We start from the raw sequence: 22,575 nt of genomic DNA on the forward strand, positions 1-22,575 counted from the left end.
ATTAGTCATCTATAAATACCATTTGCTATATTATGGAATATAGATACCTTTTATGTGGTTATAAGATGTATTTGATGTATTTAAGCTATTGTATTCATGAATACAATAGCAAAAATAGGCGTGAATCAGGGAAGTCCAGCTAATCAGTTGTTGTATTCGAGTGTATTCGACTGTATTCATGGAGTGAAACATGGGATTACAACTGGACAGATTATTGTATTCGACTGTATTCACGGCGTGAAATAGGGGATTACACTGTTTTTAAAACGAAAAGTGAATCAATTAACATAATAGACTCCCAATATAACTCAACAAACTCAATTATAACACACAATTTTTGTATTTTCAGTTACAAAAAAAATTCTCAACCGAAAAATACTCCAAAAATATAGCAATCTTCAGAGAAATTACATAATACATCTGAATACATAAATTATATTAATTAAAAAAACGTATGAATACATTCATGGCATATAGCGAGACAATGAATACAATGAAATAGATAGAATATAGAGGGATACATTGAAATACAATGAGAAAAAAAGACACTGAATACAATGAAATTCAACGAGATACATTGAATTACAATGAAATAAAAGATAGTGAATACAATGAAATACATAGAAATACAGCGAGATACATTGAAATGCTCTTAAAAAAAGTAACAGAATCTTCAAATTGCTCGACCCCAAACTTCAGAACCTTCTATAGAATGCTAGCTTCTTGTAGCTTGTATGGCAGCCCCTTTGGCCGACCTAGGCAGCTTCCTAGGACTCTCTAGAGTCCTCTAAGATGCCACCACTCCCAAGTCTGCATAATGCTTTTCAGCAAAGGCACGATCCACAGTGATGAACTTCAAGCCTTTCAAAGAGAATCCTTTCATCTCAAATCTTCCGATAATCTCACCAATCAAGCCACGTTAGACACCATCAGGCTTGATCATGATGAAAGTCTGCTCTATTTTCGCTTCTTTGATGTTCTGAAAAATGGTCTATGGAGTCTAAAAGTGCCTTCTATATCTTGTTTATTCTCCACTTCTTCTGATATGACACTAGCCCCATGTGTTCCTGCTTCAAAGTCTTTGTCGCTAGAAACATCAGAAATCACAGCCTTGGAGTTTATCAAAATCGAAATTTTCCGGTGGAAGGAGGAGGAGATCGGAAACTTGGGCTTTGCACAAATCCGATGGAAGGAGGAGGAGATCGGAAATTTTAATGGGATGTGAAAGAGAATGAGATGTATCAAAGTAGAGAGAGAGAAAAAATAGTGTAACTGATTAGCGTATTTAGTGGCTTAGGGCTAGGAGGTAACCAAAATTAAATATTTTGCTATAAACTTCAAAAGGTATCTATAGAATATAATTTTTTTAAATGATATTTATTTAAAATAAATAAGGTGTTAACTTTTACTATATGAGTTAAAAATTCCTTTAATATAGTGTGTATATATATATTTCGACTATTATTTTGAGAGCGCTTGTACAATGTTATTCTCCCCTGCATGGCAATGCGAGTCCAAGTTAATATGACACCTATGTGTGTTTGTGTCAATTTTATATGAACTGCGGATATTACTTAATTCTGGTTAGTTGATCTGAAATGATTATACTATGCTAAATTGCCAGTAACAAAAATTGAAACCACCGGAGTAGCGTAAACGTTTTTGTCCCAGACATAAATCATCTTGTTACACAAATTTCATTGTCATATCGAAAGAAAAGGAAAACGAAGAAACCAAAGTTCAATTTGACTAGAAAAGATTAGTAGGAAACCAGATTTCAAATTGAATTGCAAAAAGTGAGTTGAGAAAAGTTTGATTTTCGCATCAATGGTATAGAGACACATACTAATTCATTTGGTTGCTTGTGTAATCAACTTCCGAGCAATTTCTCAGCTTAATTCTATGAATGGTAAAAGCTGTAGAAGCCGGTCAATAACCCACCTCATACATTTTCCAGTATGTTGACACTCGTCCTTTCCTTGTCTTCATTATTTATATACTAGGGGGAGAAGTTTTATTTTGTATCTCATGCAACTTACGCTAGTTGTATTATACTAGCTGTATAAGATTCCTTTTTGTATTATAAATTTGTGGATTTCAATCTTAATACTTTTGGGTCCACGAAAATTTGGGTTCACAAAATTGTGAGATAAAAAAGTTATATCATACGACTAGTACACAAAATAAAATTTTCCTAAGTGGTTGCTTTAGACGTAGTGGCTTACGTATTTAAAAATTTAGATAAGACAGCAGCCATGTGTGACAATATAGTATAAAAATGTCCAAGTTTTGGCACAGAAACATCACTTCACCGCATAAGTTAATAGTTACGGATCTATCTGAAGAAAGAGAGTTATGGGTTGGAGAGGGATATTGGGATTTGAGTATGGGATAGTGCAAGCACCCTTAGGACCAGATATATCAGGTCCGGAGCTTGTTGCTGCTGTTGCTAATGCTGGTGCTCTTGGTCTTCTTAGAGCCCCTGATTGGGTAATGTCTCCTACACCTCCTTTCGATTTAATTTAAAAGAATGTTTATACTGTCAATATAATTTAATTTATTTACCTGTTAATTGATCGTATTTTTTAAAGTTACTAATTCATTGTTTATGTACTTAGTTTTTAGATGACCCTATTATGACGCCTTTAGCTTACGGACCTTGACAGGAGAGGGTGAGCGTAAGTTGAGTGTATTCCTTTGCCATACCCGTGGCAGTAGTATTAACCTTGCATTTTTGTTCTGGAGTTATATGTCTATATGTTATTCCTTTCGCTTCAGTTATTTTACTATTATTACTGTTGTTATTGCTTGTTGCTACTGCTACTTCTCATTTTATCCTTGAACTGAGTTTATTCAGAAACAACCTCTCTACCTTCACAGGGTAGGGATACAACCTCTTTACCTTCACAAGGTAGGGGCAAGGTCTGGATACACACTACCCTTGTGTTATTATTGTTGTTATAGTGTACATATTTTTTTATGATGTCAATGTATAAAACTCCTATGTATCCTTTTAGAAACAGACTGCTGAATACCCTATAAATGTCAGGTCTGTTGCTACTATTCATCAAAAGCTTAGATTGTTAGTATATGTTTTTTACTGGTTAAGTTCCTATTGATATTATAAATTCTTTAAATTGTTAGTGTATAATAGTAGTCCCCAGATTAAAGAAAGAAAGGAAATATAAGCAACAGAAGTTGTGCAGTGAACTCATTTTATAGGTCAAAGTGACAGTTGACTTCCAATTACTCTGTTCAGTTATTGGCTGTCTTTTGTTTTGATGTCTTTGACTAGACACAAGTCAAGAGGAATGTAACATTATACTTTTGTTTGACAGGAAGATCCTGATCATGTGAGGGAACTTATAAGGAAAACAAGAACCTTGACTAGCAAACCATTTGGGATAGGTGTAATTCTTACATTTCCTCACAAGGAAAATTTAAAGGCTATATTGGAGGAGAAGGTTGCAGTATTACAGCTTTATTGGGGTGAATGCTCAAAAGAGTTGGTTCTTGAAGCTCATAAAGCTGGGGTCAAGGTTGTACCCCAAGTAAGTTTTAAACACAAATCTTTTTTAACTTTCAACACTTTGTTGTTGGAATCACAAAACTTAATGAATTCTTTACCATTAGTAGCGCTACAAAATGATCGATCCTTTTCTTTAACTGGATAAGAGTTGGGATTTCACAAGGTAGGGGTAAGGTCTGCTTACACATTATCCTCCCGAGACCCCACTTGTGGGACTGTTCTAGCTATTTTGTTGTTGTTGGATAAGAGTTGGGATTAGCTTTAAACTCCTCTATACTGCTCCGAAACTTTTACTCTGCTTGTTCTAGTTGAAAGTACCTCATGAATGAAGGTAACTCTTCACCAAAACTATACACAAATTCTAAGAAATGACTTGATGTGCGACACAAGTACAAGAAGTTCAAATCAATTATATTCATGTTAGTTTTATGTAATGCTAGTAGCTCTTTTTACAGTATTTTGTTAGTTGATTTATGTAAGAATATCAATTAGCACATACTGCTATTCTGTTTCATTATGGGTTGTTTATTATTTGCAAGCTCGTAGGTAATGATGTTATGGTATTACGCATTTTAAAAAATTCATATAGATGATTCCTTTTTAAGTTTTCTATTTTTGTTTTCCCTATTTTATCCTGCGGCATGACTACTAATTCTTCTGCAAGTTAAGTGGCTTCTGCTTGTTGCTTTAGATTTAGAGTCGGTGCATGTGTGAAAGAATAGAAGTTTACCCTAATCTATTGTTTTCTGAAATGTACCTTATAACACTCATTTTTTTTTAATTTCTTTTTTTTATAAAAAGATTGGGAGCTATGAAGAAGCAAAGAAAGCTGCAGATGCTGGTGTAGATGCAATTATTGTCCAAGGTCGAGAAGCAGGAGGCCATGTTGCTGGCCAGGTATAGTGGTGATCACATACATGAGATGCGTTAGTTTCTTATCAAGATAATGATACTAGTTCTGCCTAAAGAACATTTCACTTCAAACCCCCACCTTCATGCTCGTGCAGATTCCACTTTTTGTTACATTATATGTAAGATTACTATTGAATACTAATGTAGCATAGCATTTTTACTCTTGTATTGTTCAAACCTATTTTGAAAACGCTTCTCTAGAGTCGAGGGTCTATCGGAAATAGCCTCTCTTCCCCACAAAGGTAGGGGTAAGGTCTTCGTACATCCCACTCTCCCCAGACCCCTCTTATGGGATCACACTGGGTATTGTTGTTATTGTTGTTTATTGAATACTAATGTATCACCTGCTTGGCTGAATTCCTTTTAGGATGGTTTAATTACCTTATTGCCTAGAGTTGTCGATCTTGTTCGTGGTCATGACATTGCAGTAATTGCTGCTGGAGGAATTGTGGATGAGCGTGGTTATGTTGCTGCTCTGGCCCTTGGTGCACAGGGTGTGTCACTAGGAACTAGGTATTGAACGTTAACTTCGAACATTTTAAGGTCTTTAATCTGTCATCAGTACCTGCTTCCAGTTTGATCTATATCCTGTTGTTCAGGCTGATCTACTGCTCTTTAGAAGAAGGTCTCCCTTTTAAACTTCTTACACCTTTTCAGGTTTCTCGCAACAGAGGAAAGCTATGCGCACCCAACATACAAGAGGAAGCTCATTGAATTTGAGCAAACAGAATACACAGACTTATTTGGTCGCGCAAGGTGGCCAGGGGCACCACACCGCGTTCTGGCAACCCCGTTCTACAAGGAATGGAAGGCGCTCCCAAGTCATGAGAATGAAACAAATCAACCTGTCATTGGCCGCACAATCATACACGGCAGGGTGAATATCCTGCTATATTCTTCCTAATAAAAAACTTGAAAATGTTCTGACATGTCAATCTCCACTCTGTGATCAGTCTTTTACCTTTTAAGTACAAAGAATTAGAATGTTATTAACTTTCTAGTTCTCCATTTGCATTTATTTTATGAGTGGATTTCTTGTATCTATACCTTGTTCTTAGGAATGTAATTAGTTTCATATTCTTTCTTGAACAGGAAGGAGAGGTTCGTCGCTTTGCTGGTACAGTTCCAAATACCTCAACTACTGGAGATATCGAAAGCATGGCGATGTATGCTGGTCAGAGCATTGGTCTTATAAAGGAAATTCTACCTGCAGGTGAAGTGATAAAGATGATAGTTGAAGGGGCTCAACGACTGATTGATCAACAATTTGCGCCCGTGAATTAAGTCAGCAGGACCAAACAACTACGTACTATATTAGTTGGTCATTTTCTTGCCTTTTTCCTGGTTTGTAAACCATAAGTTGAATTGATCGCACATTATGGACCAAGAATGAATTCACATGAAGTTCAGAAAGGAAATAAAAAAGGGGCAGCCCGGTGCACTTCGGGAAAGGGCTCACAAAGGAAATACAAGAAGGAAAAAACATGAAAAAGGAAATTGTACATGAATAAAGAGAGGAGTTATAGAGGTGGAAATTAGATGTAGTGTTTTACTACCCTCCAGTTTGCTGTTTGTTTACTTGATACTGCTTGTATACTTGATGCCATTTTCTTTTTTCTTCTAAAAGTAAATAACTCATACTTTTAGGTTTGACCTTTTTCTGTTCATTTTGAGTTAAGCAATATAACTATTAATGAACAAAATTCTAGGATAGAAGGACATCCTTCACTAATTTATCTAAATTCAAGCTTGATGAACCCTCTAATCTAGTAGCCTCTTCTGCCAATTTTTTCCAATCACTCATCTTCTTCCTCACCTTCTTACCTTTTTCTCCATCCATAACTTCCCTCACAATTTTATCCACTTCATCTCTCTTCACATTCTTGCCAATTTCCAAGCCAACACCCCATTCACAGCATACATACCTGCACATGAAAATGAAGAGATCTTTTATTTTGAATTCCTCCCTTCTTAAGCGAGACGGGACGAAACGGGACGAAACGGTCGGCCCATCCCGTCCCGCTAACAAACGGGATGGGACGGGACAGAACGAGTTCGCGGGCCTTAAGTGTAGTATTTTTTTTATATATAAAAAACGTCTAGTTTTTTTGAAAATGACTAAGTTTTTAAAGTTTGCAATGACTAGTTTTTTGACTTATTTAATAAACTTAAATGTTAAAACGGAAATTAGAAAACTAAGTAAAAATATTAAAACAATAGACTTGTAATGAAATATTCTAGTAATTATAAATTTATAATAGAGTTATAATTTATTTAATATAATTTCAAAGTATTAAGTAACTAAGATAATTCATAAAAAAAATTCAACGCTTAGAGCCTGTTATTTTATTAATAGAACTTTAAAATCTCATATACAAATATAATTCTTTTGAAGAGCACTTAATCTACGCAGCCACCTTCTAGGAAGATTTATGTTTGAATTAGGCCTCTATGATCTCCGATTTGAAATATTGTTGCGCTAAAAAGATTCTCTGATGCTAAGAATCAAGTTCATCATTAATAGAGAAATCAAAACATGTTATATAATTCATATCTTCCTATAGAACTTCTACTCTAGACTTAGAAGTAGAAGGAGCAGTTTCACCACCTGTTATTTCCATAGATTTATATTTATCAAACATTGATCTAGATTCTAGCACAAAAATATATGTTAGCTTGGAAATCTTCAAAAATGGTTGTTCATTTTCTTGAATTGCTAAATTTTGATAAATTTTACGAACAAGTCCCTTTGCACCTCTTAATTTTAAATATGGGTTAAGTATTGTAGAAATTAAATAAACTTGGGGAATAAAGAAAAAATACTTTTTAAATTTTGCAATAATTTCATTAATGGCCGGTGCATAAGTTGGATTTGTTTTATACTTACCAAATATAACAGAAATTCCACAAATATACCATAGAAACTCGCGCGACAGGCGGGATAGATGGGACGGGACAGGCGGGACGGGACGGGACAAATGGGACGAAATGAGACGGAACACACGAGACGAAATGGTCGTCCCGTCCCATCCCGTATCCCGTTTAACATTGGCTCATCCCGTTTAAAATGAAGTGGGACAGGACAGGACGGCCCGTCCCGTTGGATATATATATACACACACTCCTCACTCTCTAATTATATATGTGACCGACATTGGACACAGAGTTTAGAAAAGAAAGAAAGACTATGAAATTATAGTCTAAAATATGTCATAGATATTGTTGTTACTATAAATCATGTGATTAAAAGAGCAATCCGGTGCAGAAGGCATCTCGCGTTCACGTAAGGTTCGAGGAAGGGCCGTATCCCAAAAAATATGACGTAGACAGCCTACCGTAATGCAAGCATTAGTGGCTGCTCCACGATTTGAATCAGTGACCTATAGGTCACACGGAGACAACTTTACCGTTGCTCCAAGGCTCCCCTTTGAGAAGATTCCATGAGGATAATATATATATATATATATATATATATATATATATATATATATAAGAAGTACAATCTTTTGAAACAAATAAAAACAAAAAAAAAACAAAAAATGCACATATACCTGCAGTTTATGTGCTGATCAGCAAAAAATGGCCAACAAATCATAGGAACACCAATTCCTATACTTTCCATCACTGCATTCCACCCACAATGAGTCAAAAATGCACCAATTGATGAATGTTTCAACACTTGTTCTTGACAACACCAGCTTGAAATTATCCCTCTTTCTTTAGTTTCTTCAACAAAATAATTTGGTAACATTGCAGAATCATCACCAACAACTGCATCAGATCTAATTACCCAGAAAAAGTTTTTCTTACTATTAGCAAGTCCCCATGCAAATTCCATAAGTTGTGTTTTTGTCAATACTGTTATGCTACCAAAATTCACATAAACCACTGATTTTTCCTCCTTTGAATTTAGCCACTGGATACAATCCTCATCCTCTTTCCATAAATTGGCTCTAAGGAATTTTAGACTATTTTCTGGAAGTTGATCAGTGAGCAAATGAAGAGGTCCAATAGTATAAAGTGGAGGACAAATTAAGGATAAATCTCTTAAGACATTAATTTCGAGTGTATCAAAAGTGTGAAAAATAATAGCTGATGCTTTTGAAGCTCCTTCAGTTTCTCCCATTATGAAATTCAGCAATTTGTCATTTATATCTGTGGTTCTGATTTGGCTTGGAAATTCCCTAAGACGAAGATTTTTCATACTTGGTATACAATCTATAACCGTGTCCAAATACCCATTTGTTATGTCACTTGTATCTGCATAACAACAAGGAGAACGAATTACATAAATATATATTACAAGAAGATGAACTTGGACAACTTATTGTACAAAAGGATTTTTCTTTTTGTTTTTGTTTTTGTGTGGTTATCTCGCGCTTAATGTGAATTTTAAAAGCTGTTGCTTTGATTATTGGACTAAATTAATAAGATGACAATAATTAACAAAATGTGATGAGCTAAGCTACCTACATGGAAATTTTGGCTGTACTTCAATTAAAGAACTACGGTAATGAATATTAGAACATGAATGTACTACTAAAGAAAAAAGTACAAAGAAGTATTAAGAGGAATTGATCCATGTTCCTCTAAATAAATAATATAGCATTCAATCTTTTTGGAGCATATAACCCAATAGACCATATTAGATTAATTATATAAAATATGTACATAAAATGCCTAATTTGACGGAAAGATCGAGTTCAATGCCTCATATTTTGGGCAGTAAATTTGCCCCTGGTGATGAATATTAGACTTAATATAAGTAGTCAGGGGTGGAGCCACAATATCGGTTGCGGGTTCGGCTGAACCCAGTAACTTTTGTTCAAATATTGTATTTGTATTAAAAAAAATCAATAGATATGTACAAATTATTAATTTAGAACCCATTAATTTAAAAGAATTGTAATCCTGAACCCATAATGAAAAGAAGATAAGATTCAAATTTTCAAGATTTCTAACCTTTCAGAGGCAGAATTCCTTTTTCAATGAGGAGAGGTAGGTGTTTATTGCACATAAAACTGCAAGCATTTGTAGTTCTGAAGCTAACACTTGGAACACCAATTTCTTGAGCAACCAAAACAGCAAATGTCATAATTCCATCAAATATTATGCAAGTCACTTTAGGAACATCATTAGATGAGTTAATCTTGATTAAAAGCTCTTTAAATGGAGCTAAACAAGTTTCCTTTGTAGAGAAACAAAGAGAAGGAATATGTTGAGTAGTATCGGAATCAATAGGAGGAAGTCCATCTGGGATTGTTTCAAAGACAAAATCTTGAAAACCTTTAAGAGAAGAAGGGCCTCTGGATTTGAGCAATCTCTTGTGATTATATTCAGAGTTGACAAATGTTATGTGAAAGCCTTTGGAGTGAAGAAGTATGGAAATTTTTAGCATAGGATTTATGTGGCCTTGAGATGGAAATGGTATGCACACAGCATGAGGTTTCTTTCCTTTAAGAGAACTCATTTTTCTATGTTTCTGCTAATGAGTTTGTGGCTTTCTGGGTTTCCTGGCTAAATAACTGTCTAGTAGAATTTATATAGGTCACTGTTTCTCTTTGTACCTTTTTTTTTGGAACAAGTTATATGAAATTAAGAATTAAGATAGTTGTAGAAAAACGAGTTTTGCTTTTTTCCTCTTTCGATAGAAAATATTTTCAATTTCTGATAACTAAATACTAGAAAATATATCATCGAAAACAATTACCTATAAAATGATTTCCCTCGCGCTAATAGCAGGGCCGCTCAACCCCAAGGCAGCTAAATCCATTGCTTTAGTCCTCAAAGTATATGAGGCAGAGGCAGGGGTGTCAAAGATTCGGTGAAGCCGGTTATATTTATAAAATTTGTACCATATCTATTTTCAATTTTTTTAATTTTATATAGCCAAAATTACACTTTTCGGAACCGTCTCAATCATCTCGATTTCTATGCGATATTGGTACGATTTGATTAATTTTTCGATATTTTTTTAAAACGTCATATGGCAAAGTTAGAACGCGATACTTGCATAGGACTTTTGCAAAACTCTCTAAATATTTTTACTATTTAAAAAATTGATGAATCAAGATGTCCATAATAAAGATTTGTCCCACTATTTTATGGTAGCATAAAATAAATTAAGTAAAAATAAAAGAAATAGCATAAAATAAATTAAGCAAAAATAAAAGAAATATACTCACACGAGTGGAAAGATACTAATCATGTTGGGACCCAAAAATAAAGTTTATTAGAAAATTAACATCCAACAAGAGAAATCGTAATCATATGAGTGGAAAGGTATCCAATACCTTGTGGTTTGATACTCAAAATATTAGAACTAATTTAGTTTCAATAAGAGTAGCATAACATATTTAAAAGTTGTGACTTTTGGGTGTTAATTACTTGGTCACTTAAGCCATTTCCACAACACCAAGGGCCCAAAGGAAAAAATTAAATGCCTTGTTAGTTTTAACTGTGAGCACGTAATTTTTGCCCTACAAGAATACTCCTACAAAATTCATAAAAATAATTTTCTAATTATTTTTTATTTATGTAGAATTTTAGGAATTCCTTTTAAATTGTTTGTTTGCATTTAGTTACATTTTTGTGCATATTTAATATCTTAAAATCATAAAAATATTCAAATTTTCATTGCATAACATTTAGATCTTAATTGCATTTAGGATTTAATTACATTAATTAAATACACTATTAAATGAAATTCACAAAATATAATGGTCATTTTTTTTACGTTTTTAGCTTTTAGCATTTAATTAATAATTTTCTTTCATTAGTGTTAAGTTAATTAATTATTTAAATGTTAGATATAGAAAATTAGGTTTAATTCTGCAAATTAGATTTGATTTAGGATTTAATTTAGGTTATTAATTAATTTGATTAGGATTTTAAAATCAAAGAAAAAGAAAGGAAAAAAGGCATGGACTAGGCCAATTCTAAACGGCCCAGTTGCCTTAAGTCTCCCCGGTCCATCCCAAAGCCCGAGCCAGTCTAATCCCCACTCTAAAATAAAACGACCCCGTTTTACCCTCTTCTAATTACAACTGTTGATTGCTTACAGATCCAACGGACATGAACTCCTCACCCTTTCCCTTTTAATTGTCTGAACGAGACTAAACCCCCCCACCCACCCATCCACCAAAAAAAATGATCTCCATCATTTCCTTCATCTTCTTCACCCTCACTCTCCTTCAAACCCTAGCCGCCACAAGGTCCACCCCAGCGGCGCCACCCCAAACACCACCACAAACCACCTCAAATCCACCCCCAGCAATCCTCACTTTTCCCTCACTCCCAATCTCTTAGTTTTAGCCTCTAAAACCCACCCATTTACCCCATAAAACTTAGTTTTTACTCCTCTTCTGATTTCTTCAATGATTTTATTCGATTTGGCTCGCAACTCACGCTGGTCAATTGCTCTTGACATGAGCAATCCATTGATGTTAGTTTTGGGTCATGTTGAAGTCGTCGAAATCCGGTTAATTTATCCCTAACTGGTCAGAACATCACGAGTTCAAATAGAAGCTTCACTATTGTGTTATGTATGTAAATTTGTGTTAATTTTGGGATACAAATAGCTATTATCACTAATTATATGGCTGTAGTTTGCAGATCTAACCACTAGTTGGTCAGATCAGTAAATTTCAAGGTTAAGGAGTGAATTTGAAGTCATTGGTGGAAAGAAGTTTAAGTTGAAGATTTAGCCGTATTTTGTTTTGAGTTGGCTATTAGTGTAAATGATTCTGTATGTATTAGAAAATATTCATGTCTATTACCCCTGTTGAGAATTGTGATTGAATAATCAGTGGACACGAAAAGAATTTTATCCCGACGTTCATGTGTAATTCAATAGTGATTGACTATTTGTATAGCTCTTGTATTTGTACTTTGTTTCAAAATCTTAAGGATTGTACTGATTGATCTTGTTTTAGTAGTAGTTTGCAAAATGCTGGTTTTTGCAACAAATTACTTGTGATACAAAAATAAATTGCAATCATAATATAAATATGAAAAAATATAATTTTATTGATAAAATAATGTGGGTACAATTCTGTTTGTTCCCTTGATTCTTCTCTTTAGATCGTTCTCCGTGATTCGAGGGCTTAACCAGCATATTTCCCGAACGTAGGATGATGTGAACTTCCTTAGAATGTATTTGATTTCCAGGAAAAGGAAGAACAACCATTGATCACTTCGGCGGCTTTGAGAAAGACAATATTCGATGTCTTTGATCCCTTTGTGAATATTCCATTAATTTTTATGGAATTTCGAGATGCTTTAAAAGGGAATGTGTGGCCCCCTTTTATAGGTGTAGCTAGGATTTTGGGTAGAGTACCCTCCAAGTTAGGGTTTCGAGTAGAGTAGCCTCCAAGTTAGTATTTCAAATAGAGTAGCCTCCAAGAAACCTCGATGGACTCTACATGTAGTAACTTAAATTTAGGATTTTGCCCAAATTTTATATGGATTTAATCTGATAAAATTTTAATGTCTACAAATGCCCCCTACTTAAAGGCTTTTCGGTGTGTAGATTTACAAGATCGTCATAGACGAGGCTTGAAGTACCAGCAAAGAAGACACCGTATTCTTTTCATCGTGAGAGAAGAGATGAAGGGCAGATTTGGTCCCACTGGGCGTGCCAATTTGTTTGCAACAAATTATTTGTGGTACAAAAATAAATTCCAACCACAATATAAATATGAAAAATATAATTTTATTGATAAAATGATGCGGGTGTATAAATTCTGTTTGTTCCCTTGATTCTTCTCTCTAGATCGTTCTCCGTGATTTGAGGGCTTAACTAGCGTATTTCTCGAACGTAGGATGACGCGAACTTCCTTAGGATGTATTTGATTTCCAGGAAAAGGAAGAACAACCTTGATCACTTCGGTGACTTTTAGAAAAACAATATTCGATGTCTTTGATCTCTTTGTGAATATTCCATTAATCTTTATGGAATTTCGAGATGCTTTCAAAGGGTATGTGTGGCCCCCTTTTATAGGTGTAGCTAGGGTTTTAGGTAGAGTACCCTCCAAGCTGGGGTTTCGGGTAGAGTAGCCTCCAAGTTAGTATTTCAGATAGAGTAGCCTCCAAGAAACCTCGATGGACTCTACATGTAGTTTCTTAAATTTAGGATTTTGCCCAAATTTTATATGGATTTAATCCGATAAAATTTTGATGTCTATAGCTTGTATGAGAATTTAGTCTGAACATAATTTTAACTTGATCTAGTTGGACATATAATGGGCAAGCCTGCAGTGTTAGCCCATTGCGGGCATTGATGAGTTGGTTTGGATTTTAGAGATCATTAGGCCTCGAAATTGGCCCACACGACCTCTTAAAGGTCATCTGCTCCATTTAAGATTTGATAATTTCGACAGTAATTCCCTCCAACAATTTCTTTGATCTATTATCATAACTTATCAAATCTTTTTTTTATATAATACTTCCAATGATCAAGGACGAGTAAGCTTAAGCCCTTTTGAATTCCTGTATGTCTGCTTTACAGACTGTCGAAGTTCCCTCAATAACATTCCATAACTCGTGGGCAAATATATGCAAATCTCAAATTTAGCAAGAATTAATTAACTCATAAACATCGTAGTTTGCTTTAGGTGCGTTCAATAATAAATTATCGTGACTATAGGTACGGTTCCCGTGGCATAGTCATAATACATAATCCCAATTCGAGTGTGCGTTTCATGTGACTTGACCATAACTTCAAATAATAATAATAATAATAATAATAATAATAATAATAATAATAATAATAAACATGTTGTAAATTGCGGGTTCGCCTTACATGACACGATTCCCAATTTGTATAAAAACAATAAGTGCGCGACATCGCGACTTATTTAAACAAATTTTATAAATCCTAAAAGCAATAAAAATAATTAAAAGTGGTTAGAAGGTAAAAATGTGCAATAGGTTTAAAGAATGCAATAAATCAGATAATTAGCTAGTTGTTAATAGTTGAGCGACCATGCTAAAACCATAGAACTCGGGATGCCTCACACCTTCTCCGGGGTTAACAGAATTCCTTACCCGGCCATCTGTGTTCGCGGACCATAAAATAGAGCCAATTTTCTCAAATTTGAGATTTTAAAATAAATCGGTGACCTTGAATATCATAATAATTATTCCAAGTGGCAACACTAATTAAATAAATAATTTCATTTTGAATAATGTCACTTTAATTGGAAAAATTCCCTATTCCTCAGAAAAAGAGGTGTGACAACTTTGGCGACTCTGTTGGGGATCGAAGCCAGAATCTCTGGTTCAGGGTTCAAAATTCGAGCATAGAATAACTATTATACTTGGTTTTTGTTTATTATCTAATATTTTACGTATTTGAGCCTAATGTGCTAAATGACGCTTTTTACTGCTTTGATATAGCTTGAATTGTATATAAAACTGTTACGAACTGCTTCTTCGCTCTGAGTCTTCTAAATCTTTTGGGAAGTGCACGCTGGCGTGACTTCTTTTCTGTTAGTGTCGTACCCTAATTTAGAACGAGGATCAGATCAGTTATAAAGCCGGATGGTCTTTTGGTTCCCGGTACGTTGCCCTCGGCTCGAGTTGTCCGCTCGCGTAAGCGAGGTCTAGAACAACACACCTCGGGATTCAAACCTAGAATGACATAACCTCATGCTGGATCCCTAGTAGGTACGTTTGTTTGCATCATGTGCATTTGACTTTGAGGACTTAACACATGGGTTGGGTTCGTCTAGGACAGCTGCACCCAAATTAAAAGGCCATCCTGATGCATGTTACGTTTTACTAATGCATTTATTTGTTTTGACTTGCATGTTGACTAGCTTCTAGAATAGAGAAAGAAAATCAAGAAAAACCAAGAGTAAGGTAGGAGAGAAAATTCACCCGGTTTTGAAAATCCCAATGTTTGAAATATCCCAAAACTTTACCGAAAAATAAAAAATAAAAGGTCATTTCAAAATAAGTCATATTTTCTTGTTGTGTCAAAACTTATAGAACTACGCGGGTTTGATTCTTATCGGATGTGAGATAAATAGGCAACCTTCATCAGGTTCAACCCCGCTTTTGCAAAAATAACCAAAAAATATGAAATGCTTCCATTTTGTCATAAATTAAGTCAGGTGATGCCGTTTTATCTAAATAGCCAGAAATATCCCGACGGGACGCTGGAAGGCTGTTTTTGCAAGAATAGCCATCTATGGTCCTTTTTTAAAATTTTTTTAGGCCACGTAGAAAATACAGCCCTAAAATCTTCCCTTTCGAAGTGAAGGTCCGTATTTGCAAAAATAGCCGCGATTTCTTTTAAGTTGGATTTTGTAAAAATAATCTTTTCATGGTCAGTTTTAAACAAAATTCACATGTTTTAACCCAGTCACCCTAATTTTAAAATGTGCAGAATGAGCATTGTTCAGAATTTACCGGTGAAGTTATGGATCAGATTCCACTAGCACTCCACATGTCGTGTGAAGATTTGGGAAAACAAGGACGAGACATGGTCAATCAATACTTGGGGGCACTCACTGGACTATTAAAGATTCGACATAGAAGTGATCTAATAGAGGCACTTGTGTCATTCTGGGACCACACTCAGAATGTTTTGCACTTCTCGGATTTTGAGCTTACACCTACTTTAGAAGAAATGACAGGTTATGCTGGGAGTACGGAGCGATTAAGACACAAGTACCTGGTATTTCCAAAAACTGTTACTCTCTACAAGTTTCTAGACTTACTGAAAATAAGTAAACAGATCAAGGCAGAGAGTCTAGCCAGTGGAGCTTGCATTTTTCACTTTCTATACCAGCGGTACGGGCGTTTAAGGGGATTCGAAGACCCAGAAATTGGACTCTGTAGTAAACGAAACCGGTCAAAGTGGGAGACGCATAGATGCTTTGCTTTCATGGTGGCATTTTTAGGCCTTTTGGTGTTTCTGAGGATGGACATGCACATTGATTTACGTGTAGCAGAAGTTTTCCATGTTCTGAATACTCAGGACAAGAGTACCCTCGCACCCATGATCATATAAGATACTGAGCTCTCACATTCTGTAAGGTCGGAGTCAGGTTTTTCGAGGGGTGCAATTTATTATTACAAATATGGATGATCGAGCACCTTTGTCACCATTCCCGATACATAAATTACGGTTCTACTGGGAAAAACTGCATTGAAGAGTTTGGTACACGAGTGACTGGATTCGAAATGCCAGAAGGGGTCAAAGATTGAATCATCCGCCTTCGTTCTATAACCACAGATCAGATAGAGTGGACATTAGGTTGGCTCCCTGTTGATGATATTATTTATATGCCTGCCACTGGTCCCTACTTCCTTCTAATGTGTCTCCAAAGAATCCAGCCGTATGCCCCGTACTGGGTTTTGAGATAACTTGGAATATGCCAGACAGTTCCCTAAGATGAAGATCTTAGCACTCATGTGGTTGAAATCCGCTCCGATGCCCAATTTCCTGAAGAAGAGATTCGCCAAATTCGAAGTGAATGCCAGTATTTAGGGGCAAACACCCGAGTATGTGATTTGTCTAATGGAGAGGTCCTACCTGGTTATGTTGCTTGGTATCGAAAGAGAGTCACAACAAATAATGCATCTGGAAGGCCGATTAAAAGTCCTTATATCCAAGAGTTTGTTGACGCAACACAAGAATAGTGGGTTTGGTTAGCAAAAGAGAAGAAATACCGGGCCACCATAAACAAACTAGAGGATCAAGTCAGAACCATCCAATTTAATAGTGGGTTGCAAGCCGCTGAGGATGAAGGAGAAAAGAAAAGGTTGGCCCGGAAAAATGAAGCCCTCCGAGCTCAGATCTGAAAAATGCAATTAGTATCCTAAACGCCAATAAGAAGTGAGAGGGATGAAAGAATCATAAGCAATTTGAGGCGAAAAGTGCATGATTACGCGGCTGATCTGGCAAATACCGAGGAAGACTTGGCAAAAGCTTGAGCACAGTTGGCAAAAGGTGCAGAAGAATAGGCAAGGTCAGCCCACCAATTAAAACAAAGATATGATAGAGGAGTCACGATTTTTAGGGAAAAGCTGGCCACCCTAAAAAATGAAATGGTTCAGCAGAAAAAGGATTTCAAAACAGAAAGAGAACATTGTTATGCACTGATATACCAATTTAGAAGAGAACGTGCAGAAGTTGCAAGACCCAAACAACACATCTATGTAGGTGTTGGAATCCTGTGCACAACAAATTGGACGCTTGCTCCAAGAAAAGGGTGCCATTAGAATGAGAATCAAAGAAATAGCCAATTACGCCGCAATGAAGTGCAATGAATGTGAGGGTATTACTGGATCTATATTTTTTGCTTCAATGCTATCCTTCGCTCTCTAGGTAGTGGCCGATCAAGAGCTCCTCCAGGAAGAGATTGCACGCAAGCCCGCGTCGAGACCAACTGATGTCCCGCGGGCCCCAGAATAGCATTTGAGGCCCTTATGTATTCTTGATTTTTTCCGGCTTTTGAGTCTGTATTTTACTTTTTCTCGAGCTTTTTTGTCTTTTCGTCCATGTTGAGTCTGTTTGTTGTTTTGAATTGAGTCTATATGTTTCCTTTTTTTTAGTCATCAATATCTTCGAGTCCTTGTAACAGGATAAAACCAAAAAAAATTTATTAATGAAATATTGAAAACCCAAAAAAATTTTCTTACTTTCATTTTGCATTTATTTCCCTAAACTATGTAATGGTATGATTCATGTGACATCATGATACGTAGGTAATCCTCATCGGATTCGATCATTGCCATTAATTAAACTGAGTAAAAAAGAGATAAGATTGAAAATGAAATAAAAGAGTGACAAAATAACAGAGAAAAACAAAGAGCGAAAAACAACAAAAAGAGAAAGAAAAGAAATCAATATATGAAAAAATGATGAAAAAAGAGCTACAGAATGAGAAAAGAGATAGCAAAAGCCAGGATGAAACACGCATCCGTTGCAAAGACATTTTAGAAACATTTAACTATTCAAGTGCATTGCATCCCCAATATACGATTCCTTATCTATTAAATGTCTCAAAACTGACAAGGGAGTTGTGCGTGCAAATTAGACAGGTTTTGTTCAGGTGTTAGTTTTGACGATAATCTGGCTTCTCACCCCTACTTTAACAGATCAAAAGGAAAAGTCCCAATGTCTTTAGAAGGTAGTCTCCGCATCATTGATCCTGAGGATAATGCTGCACCGGTCATGTCACAACCTGAATCGGCCACCATCGAAGAAAACAAGAGGTTACATCTCCGTATGTTGGAAATGTGGAATGCCTGATCCAATGGTAGAGAACCATCAAGTACAGTCCTTGGATTTCCCGAGTTAATCCCCAGGACGGGCGAAACCACCAACATCCCCATCCCCATGTCCAACCCATTTGTTCCGTTTGGATACCCTGCCATATCATCCAACTTTAACGGTATGCCTTCTGAGATCTGCCCTTCGACACCATTTTCAGGGGTACCTTCAACATTTTTCACCACACCACCAGTCTTTACCATGGCACAACCAACCGTACCCATGCCATATTTTGAACCTACAACCTTCACCTTCCAGGCCCCACAATTTTAGCCAGACATAACTCATGTTACTCCAGATTCATACGCTTAGCATCCACAATATGAGTCCCCAATGAAACAGGAAAGAGCAGTTAGGAACCCCAAGCAAGAAGAAATGGCTCGGAAGATGAGAAGCTTGGAACAAAGCTTAAAAAACATGCAAGGCTTGAGTGGCCAAAAAAGAGTTTCCTATTCAGACTTGTGCATGTCCTAAATGTCCATCTACCAGTCAGCTTCAAAATTCCGAAGTTCTAGAAGTATGATGGGCATAGAGACCCAATTGCTGACCTTGAGAGGTACTGCAACCAGCTGCGAGGGGCTGGTTGGAAAGAAGATTTGTTGATGGCTTATTTTAGGGAAAGCCTAACAAGAATTGCCTCGGAATGGTATATGGATCAGGAAATCTCCTACTAGCACATATGGGATAATTTAGCCTATGATTTTGTCCGACAGTTCCAGTATAACGTCGACATAACTCCAGAAAGAAACTCCTTTTCTAAATTGAAGAAGAAAACCACAGAAAGTTTCCGCGGGTATGCTATCAAATGGAGCGAGCAGGCCGCTAGAGTAAAACTGCCCATGGACGAGACATAAATGGTTACAGTTTTCTTACAGGCCCAAGAGGTCGATTATTTTCAGAATATGATGTCCGTTATGGGCAAACCATTTGCAAAATCAAGGAAATGATAAAGAACAGTCTGAAAACTGGCTGGATATTGAGTCAATCTGCTTTGAAAGCTACCCCAAGAGATCCAGAACAGCTCATGGGGATTTAGCTAGTCATAAAATGAGGGACAATAGAGCCATGATGGTTTCGGGTTCAAGAGGGCCCCGCCGATCATGTGATCACTCTTACATGCCGCCAAGAACCCAGCAACACTACTATCCATACCAATATGCAGCCTATGTCGTGGCACTTCCTCACTATGCGGTGATGAATGCCCAACCCTATACACGGGCACAACAGCAGTACAACCAAGCCCGAGATCTACCTCCCAGAAATAACCATCCCTACCAAGCTCCGTATAAACCCGTCCACCACAAGACACCCACCAACATAATACACTCCTTTATGAGCCTCCCAGGGGAAACAATTTCACCCCTATTGGTGAATCTTACTCTAGCTTGCTTCAGAAGTTGATCCAATTGGGTCGGTGGCAACCAGTACCCCAATCGGCAAAATCCTGAATCCCCATCATATCGAGTCAGTACCAGGTGTTCTTACCATTCGTGAGTAGAGGGTCATGACACAGAAGACTGTTGGACCCTCAAAAGGGCGATTAAAATCTTGATAGAACAAAAAAGAGTTGTATTGAGGGACAAGGAAGTACCTAATGTGACCAACAAACCATTACCGGCTTACAACAATGGGCTGGTCATTAGAATGATTTGTGATGACAAGGAATTTAATCCATCATTGAAATCCATCATTTCCATCGCCGATTCAGAGGCAAGACCCAAAGCGGCAGTGAAACAATCCAAAACTGAGAAGAAAATCACTCTGGTTCCTCAAGCTGTAGATATAAAGATTGGGACAGCACGCCTGCTAAGAATGTGATTCTCTATGTTCCTAAGGCCCCAAGAAAAAAACAGCTCATCTTGAACACTCCCAAGAAATCGAGCAAAGGAAGGCTACGCTGAATGTGCCGAGATTGTATGCATCGAAAGGGATCTATATGGCGCGAGGGCCGATAATTCGACCAAGGCTTACTGAGCTTGTGGTTATCAGTTGTGAACCACAGAGCCCTATAAGAAATCCCACCGCAGTTCCCTGGAATTACAACAGAATGGTGGTTACTTACAAGGGGAAAGAGGTCATGGGAGAAGTGAATGAAATGAATCAGTCCTGGAAATACCACAACCCAGAAGAGTTAAAGAAATCCAAACTGAACAGGGATAAACGGTTGCCATCCAAGAAGCTTGTAAGCAGCAAGGAAGCAGAAGAGTTCTTCAGAAAGATAAAAACTTCAGAATATACAATAGTCGACCAACTCTGGAAGACTCCTTCCTAGGTCTCACTCTTATCTTTGTTGCTGAGTTTGAATGAACACCAGAAAGTGCCCCTTAAAACACTGAATGAGGCATGTATCCTAGTTGACACTTCAGTTGAACAATTGGAAATTTTGAGGTCAATAGGATTTCTTTCAATCGCTATGATTTCCCCCTAGAGGGAGCCGCCCACAACAAAGCCCTTTTTACCTGACTGTCAAATGTAGCCCTTTTTACCTGACTGTCAAATGTGAGGGATATTATGTGAAGAGAGTGATGCTAGAGAGTGGTTCCCAGGGTTGATATTTGACCTCTCTCAACACTCCATAGAATGGAGATTGGAACGGAAATAATACGAGCTAACCATGTTTGTGTGGGGAATTTTGATGGGTTTAAGAGAGACACAATAGGAGAAATCGATCTGATTTTGACTATCTGATTTGGACATGGACACCTCATACAATTTCCTCTTGGGAAGACCATGAATTCATGTCGCAGGAACTGTCCTCTTCACTCTCCACCAAATGATCAAATTTGAATATGATTATCAAGAAATTGTTGTCCATGAAGAGGACGAGCAATCCAACTACCGGGGCCCTTCAGTCCTATGCCTGGAGGCTAGGGAAGGCAATGAGTATATTGTATACCTAGCTTTTGAAATTGTGGTCGCCGATCAATGTGAAGAAGGGGCCCCATTACCTCAACCTTGCTTGTCTAATGTGTAACATCTCGCGTTTTTGTACGTTAAAAAAACGTTTCGTCTTCGGTTAATTGACGTAGACTCGGGCATGAGATCATCTAGACATTAATGCATTTATGTTATTTATAACAAGCAATAAATAAGTGTTATGAAGGATAAAAGGGTACACAAATTAAAGAAAACGAGTTTCATTGAAAGTGACCAATTTGGAATAAAATACGGGTCGAGGCGATAATACCCGATGATTATGAACTAGTACCATGAAGGTACCATATGACCACGATAGTATAATGTATAGAGTATATATATATATAGTATATTAAAAATAAGTAAAATTTTAAATAATTTATGGAAATTTTTACATTATACGGGTAATTAATTAATTACCGGATAATAGGACATTACCCAGTTAACTAATAAGTGGATAAACAAAATTTATAAATTATATCCCCCACGTGGCATAAAGCCACAATGGCAAAAAATGACTCTTGGTCACTTTTGTCAGATGGCTACTTATGGGATATAACCAAGTCATGACTTAAGTTTAAGTCTTAATAAGACTTGTAAACCTTATCCATGAGACTTGGTATCAATTCCTTGTAAAATATCCAAAATACAATTTATCTATGGTTTAAAACCAAAAACGTTGAAGCAGAAGCATTTCGTTTCAAAAACAAAGCTTCATCAGAAGCAATTTTGCTTGAATTTCAAAGAATCAAAATAAGATTTTGCTCATCAATTTTCAAAACGCAGAAGCTTAATCTGACTTTTGGGTTCTAAGTTCAATCCACGAAGGTTTCCAACGGAATATTATATGGATTTTTTTCTACTCCAGGTATGTTTAGGTCATCCCTTCTTTCTTTTGGTATGGTCCAAATTATATTGAAGAAATGAGCAA

At 36.5% G+C, this 22,575-nt stretch overlaps 2 protein-coding genes across 2 annotated transcripts; one reads left to right on the top strand and one right to left on the bottom strand.

The window, feature by feature from the left end:
• Nucleotides 1-2,295: 2,295 nt before the first annotated feature.
• Nucleotides 2,296-6,094, top strand: LOC107783654 (uncharacterized). The gene is made up of 6 exons (XM_016604658.2): nucleotides 2,296-2,490; nucleotides 3,339-3,551; nucleotides 4,331-4,426; nucleotides 4,809-4,954; nucleotides 5,099-5,318; nucleotides 5,534-6,094. The coding sequence occupies exons 1-6, from the start codon at nucleotides 2,356-2,358 to the stop codon at nucleotides 5,723-5,725; spliced, it is 1,002 nt and encodes a 333-aa protein (XP_016460144.1). The 5' UTR covers nucleotides 2,296-2,355; the 3' UTR covers nucleotides 5,726-6,094.
• A 2-nt stretch (nucleotides 6,095-6,096) lies between these two features.
• On the bottom strand, nucleotides 6,097-9,972 carry LOC107783653 (7-deoxyloganetin glucosyltransferase-like). Its single transcript, XM_016604657.2, has 3 exons — nucleotides 9,404-9,972; nucleotides 7,993-8,701; nucleotides 6,097-6,366 (listed from the first exon to the last, which is right to left on the bottom strand). Exons 1-3 carry the CDS (start codon nucleotides 9,909-9,911, stop codon nucleotides 6,147-6,149), a joined length of 1,437 nt encoding a protein of 478 aa, XP_016460143.1. The 5' UTR covers nucleotides 9,912-9,972; the 3' UTR covers nucleotides 6,097-6,146.
• Nucleotides 9,973-22,575: the final 12,603 nt, after the last annotated feature.

This window comes from Nicotiana tabacum, chromosome 7 (genome assembly GCF_000715075.1).
Source record: "Nicotiana tabacum cultivar K326 chromosome 7, ASM71507v2, whole genome shotgun sequence".
NCBI lineage: Eukaryota > Viridiplantae > Streptophyta > Magnoliopsida > Solanales > Solanaceae > Nicotiana > Nicotiana tabacum.

Excerpts from the sequence above, each read along its gene's own strand:
- LOC107783654 (XM_016604658.2), top strand. The coding sequence starts at position 2,356 with ATGGGTTGGAGAGGGATATTGGGATTTGAGTATGGGATAGTGCAAGCA. Across the intron at positions 2,491-3,338 it reads TTCTTAGAGCCCCTGATTGG|GAAGATCCTGATCATGTGAG; the intron begins GTAATGTCTCCT and ends TTTGTTTGACAG. Across the intron at positions 3,552-4,330 it reads GGGTCAAGGTTGTACCCCAA|ATTGGGAGCTATGAAGAAGC; the intron begins GTAAGTTTTAAA and ends TTTTATAAAAAG.
- LOC107783653 (XM_016604657.2), bottom strand. The coding sequence starts at position 9,911 with ATGAGTTCTCTTAAAGGAAAGAAACCTCATGCTGTGTGCATACCATTT. Across the intron at positions 8,702-9,403 it reads AGGAATTCTGCCTCTGAAAG|ATACAAGTGACATAACAAAT; the intron begins GTTAGAAATCTT and ends GTTGTTATGCAG. Across the intron at positions 6,367-7,992 it reads GATCAGCACATAAACTGCAG|GTATGTATGCTGTGAATGGG; the intron begins GTATATGTGCAT and ends TTTCATGTGCAG.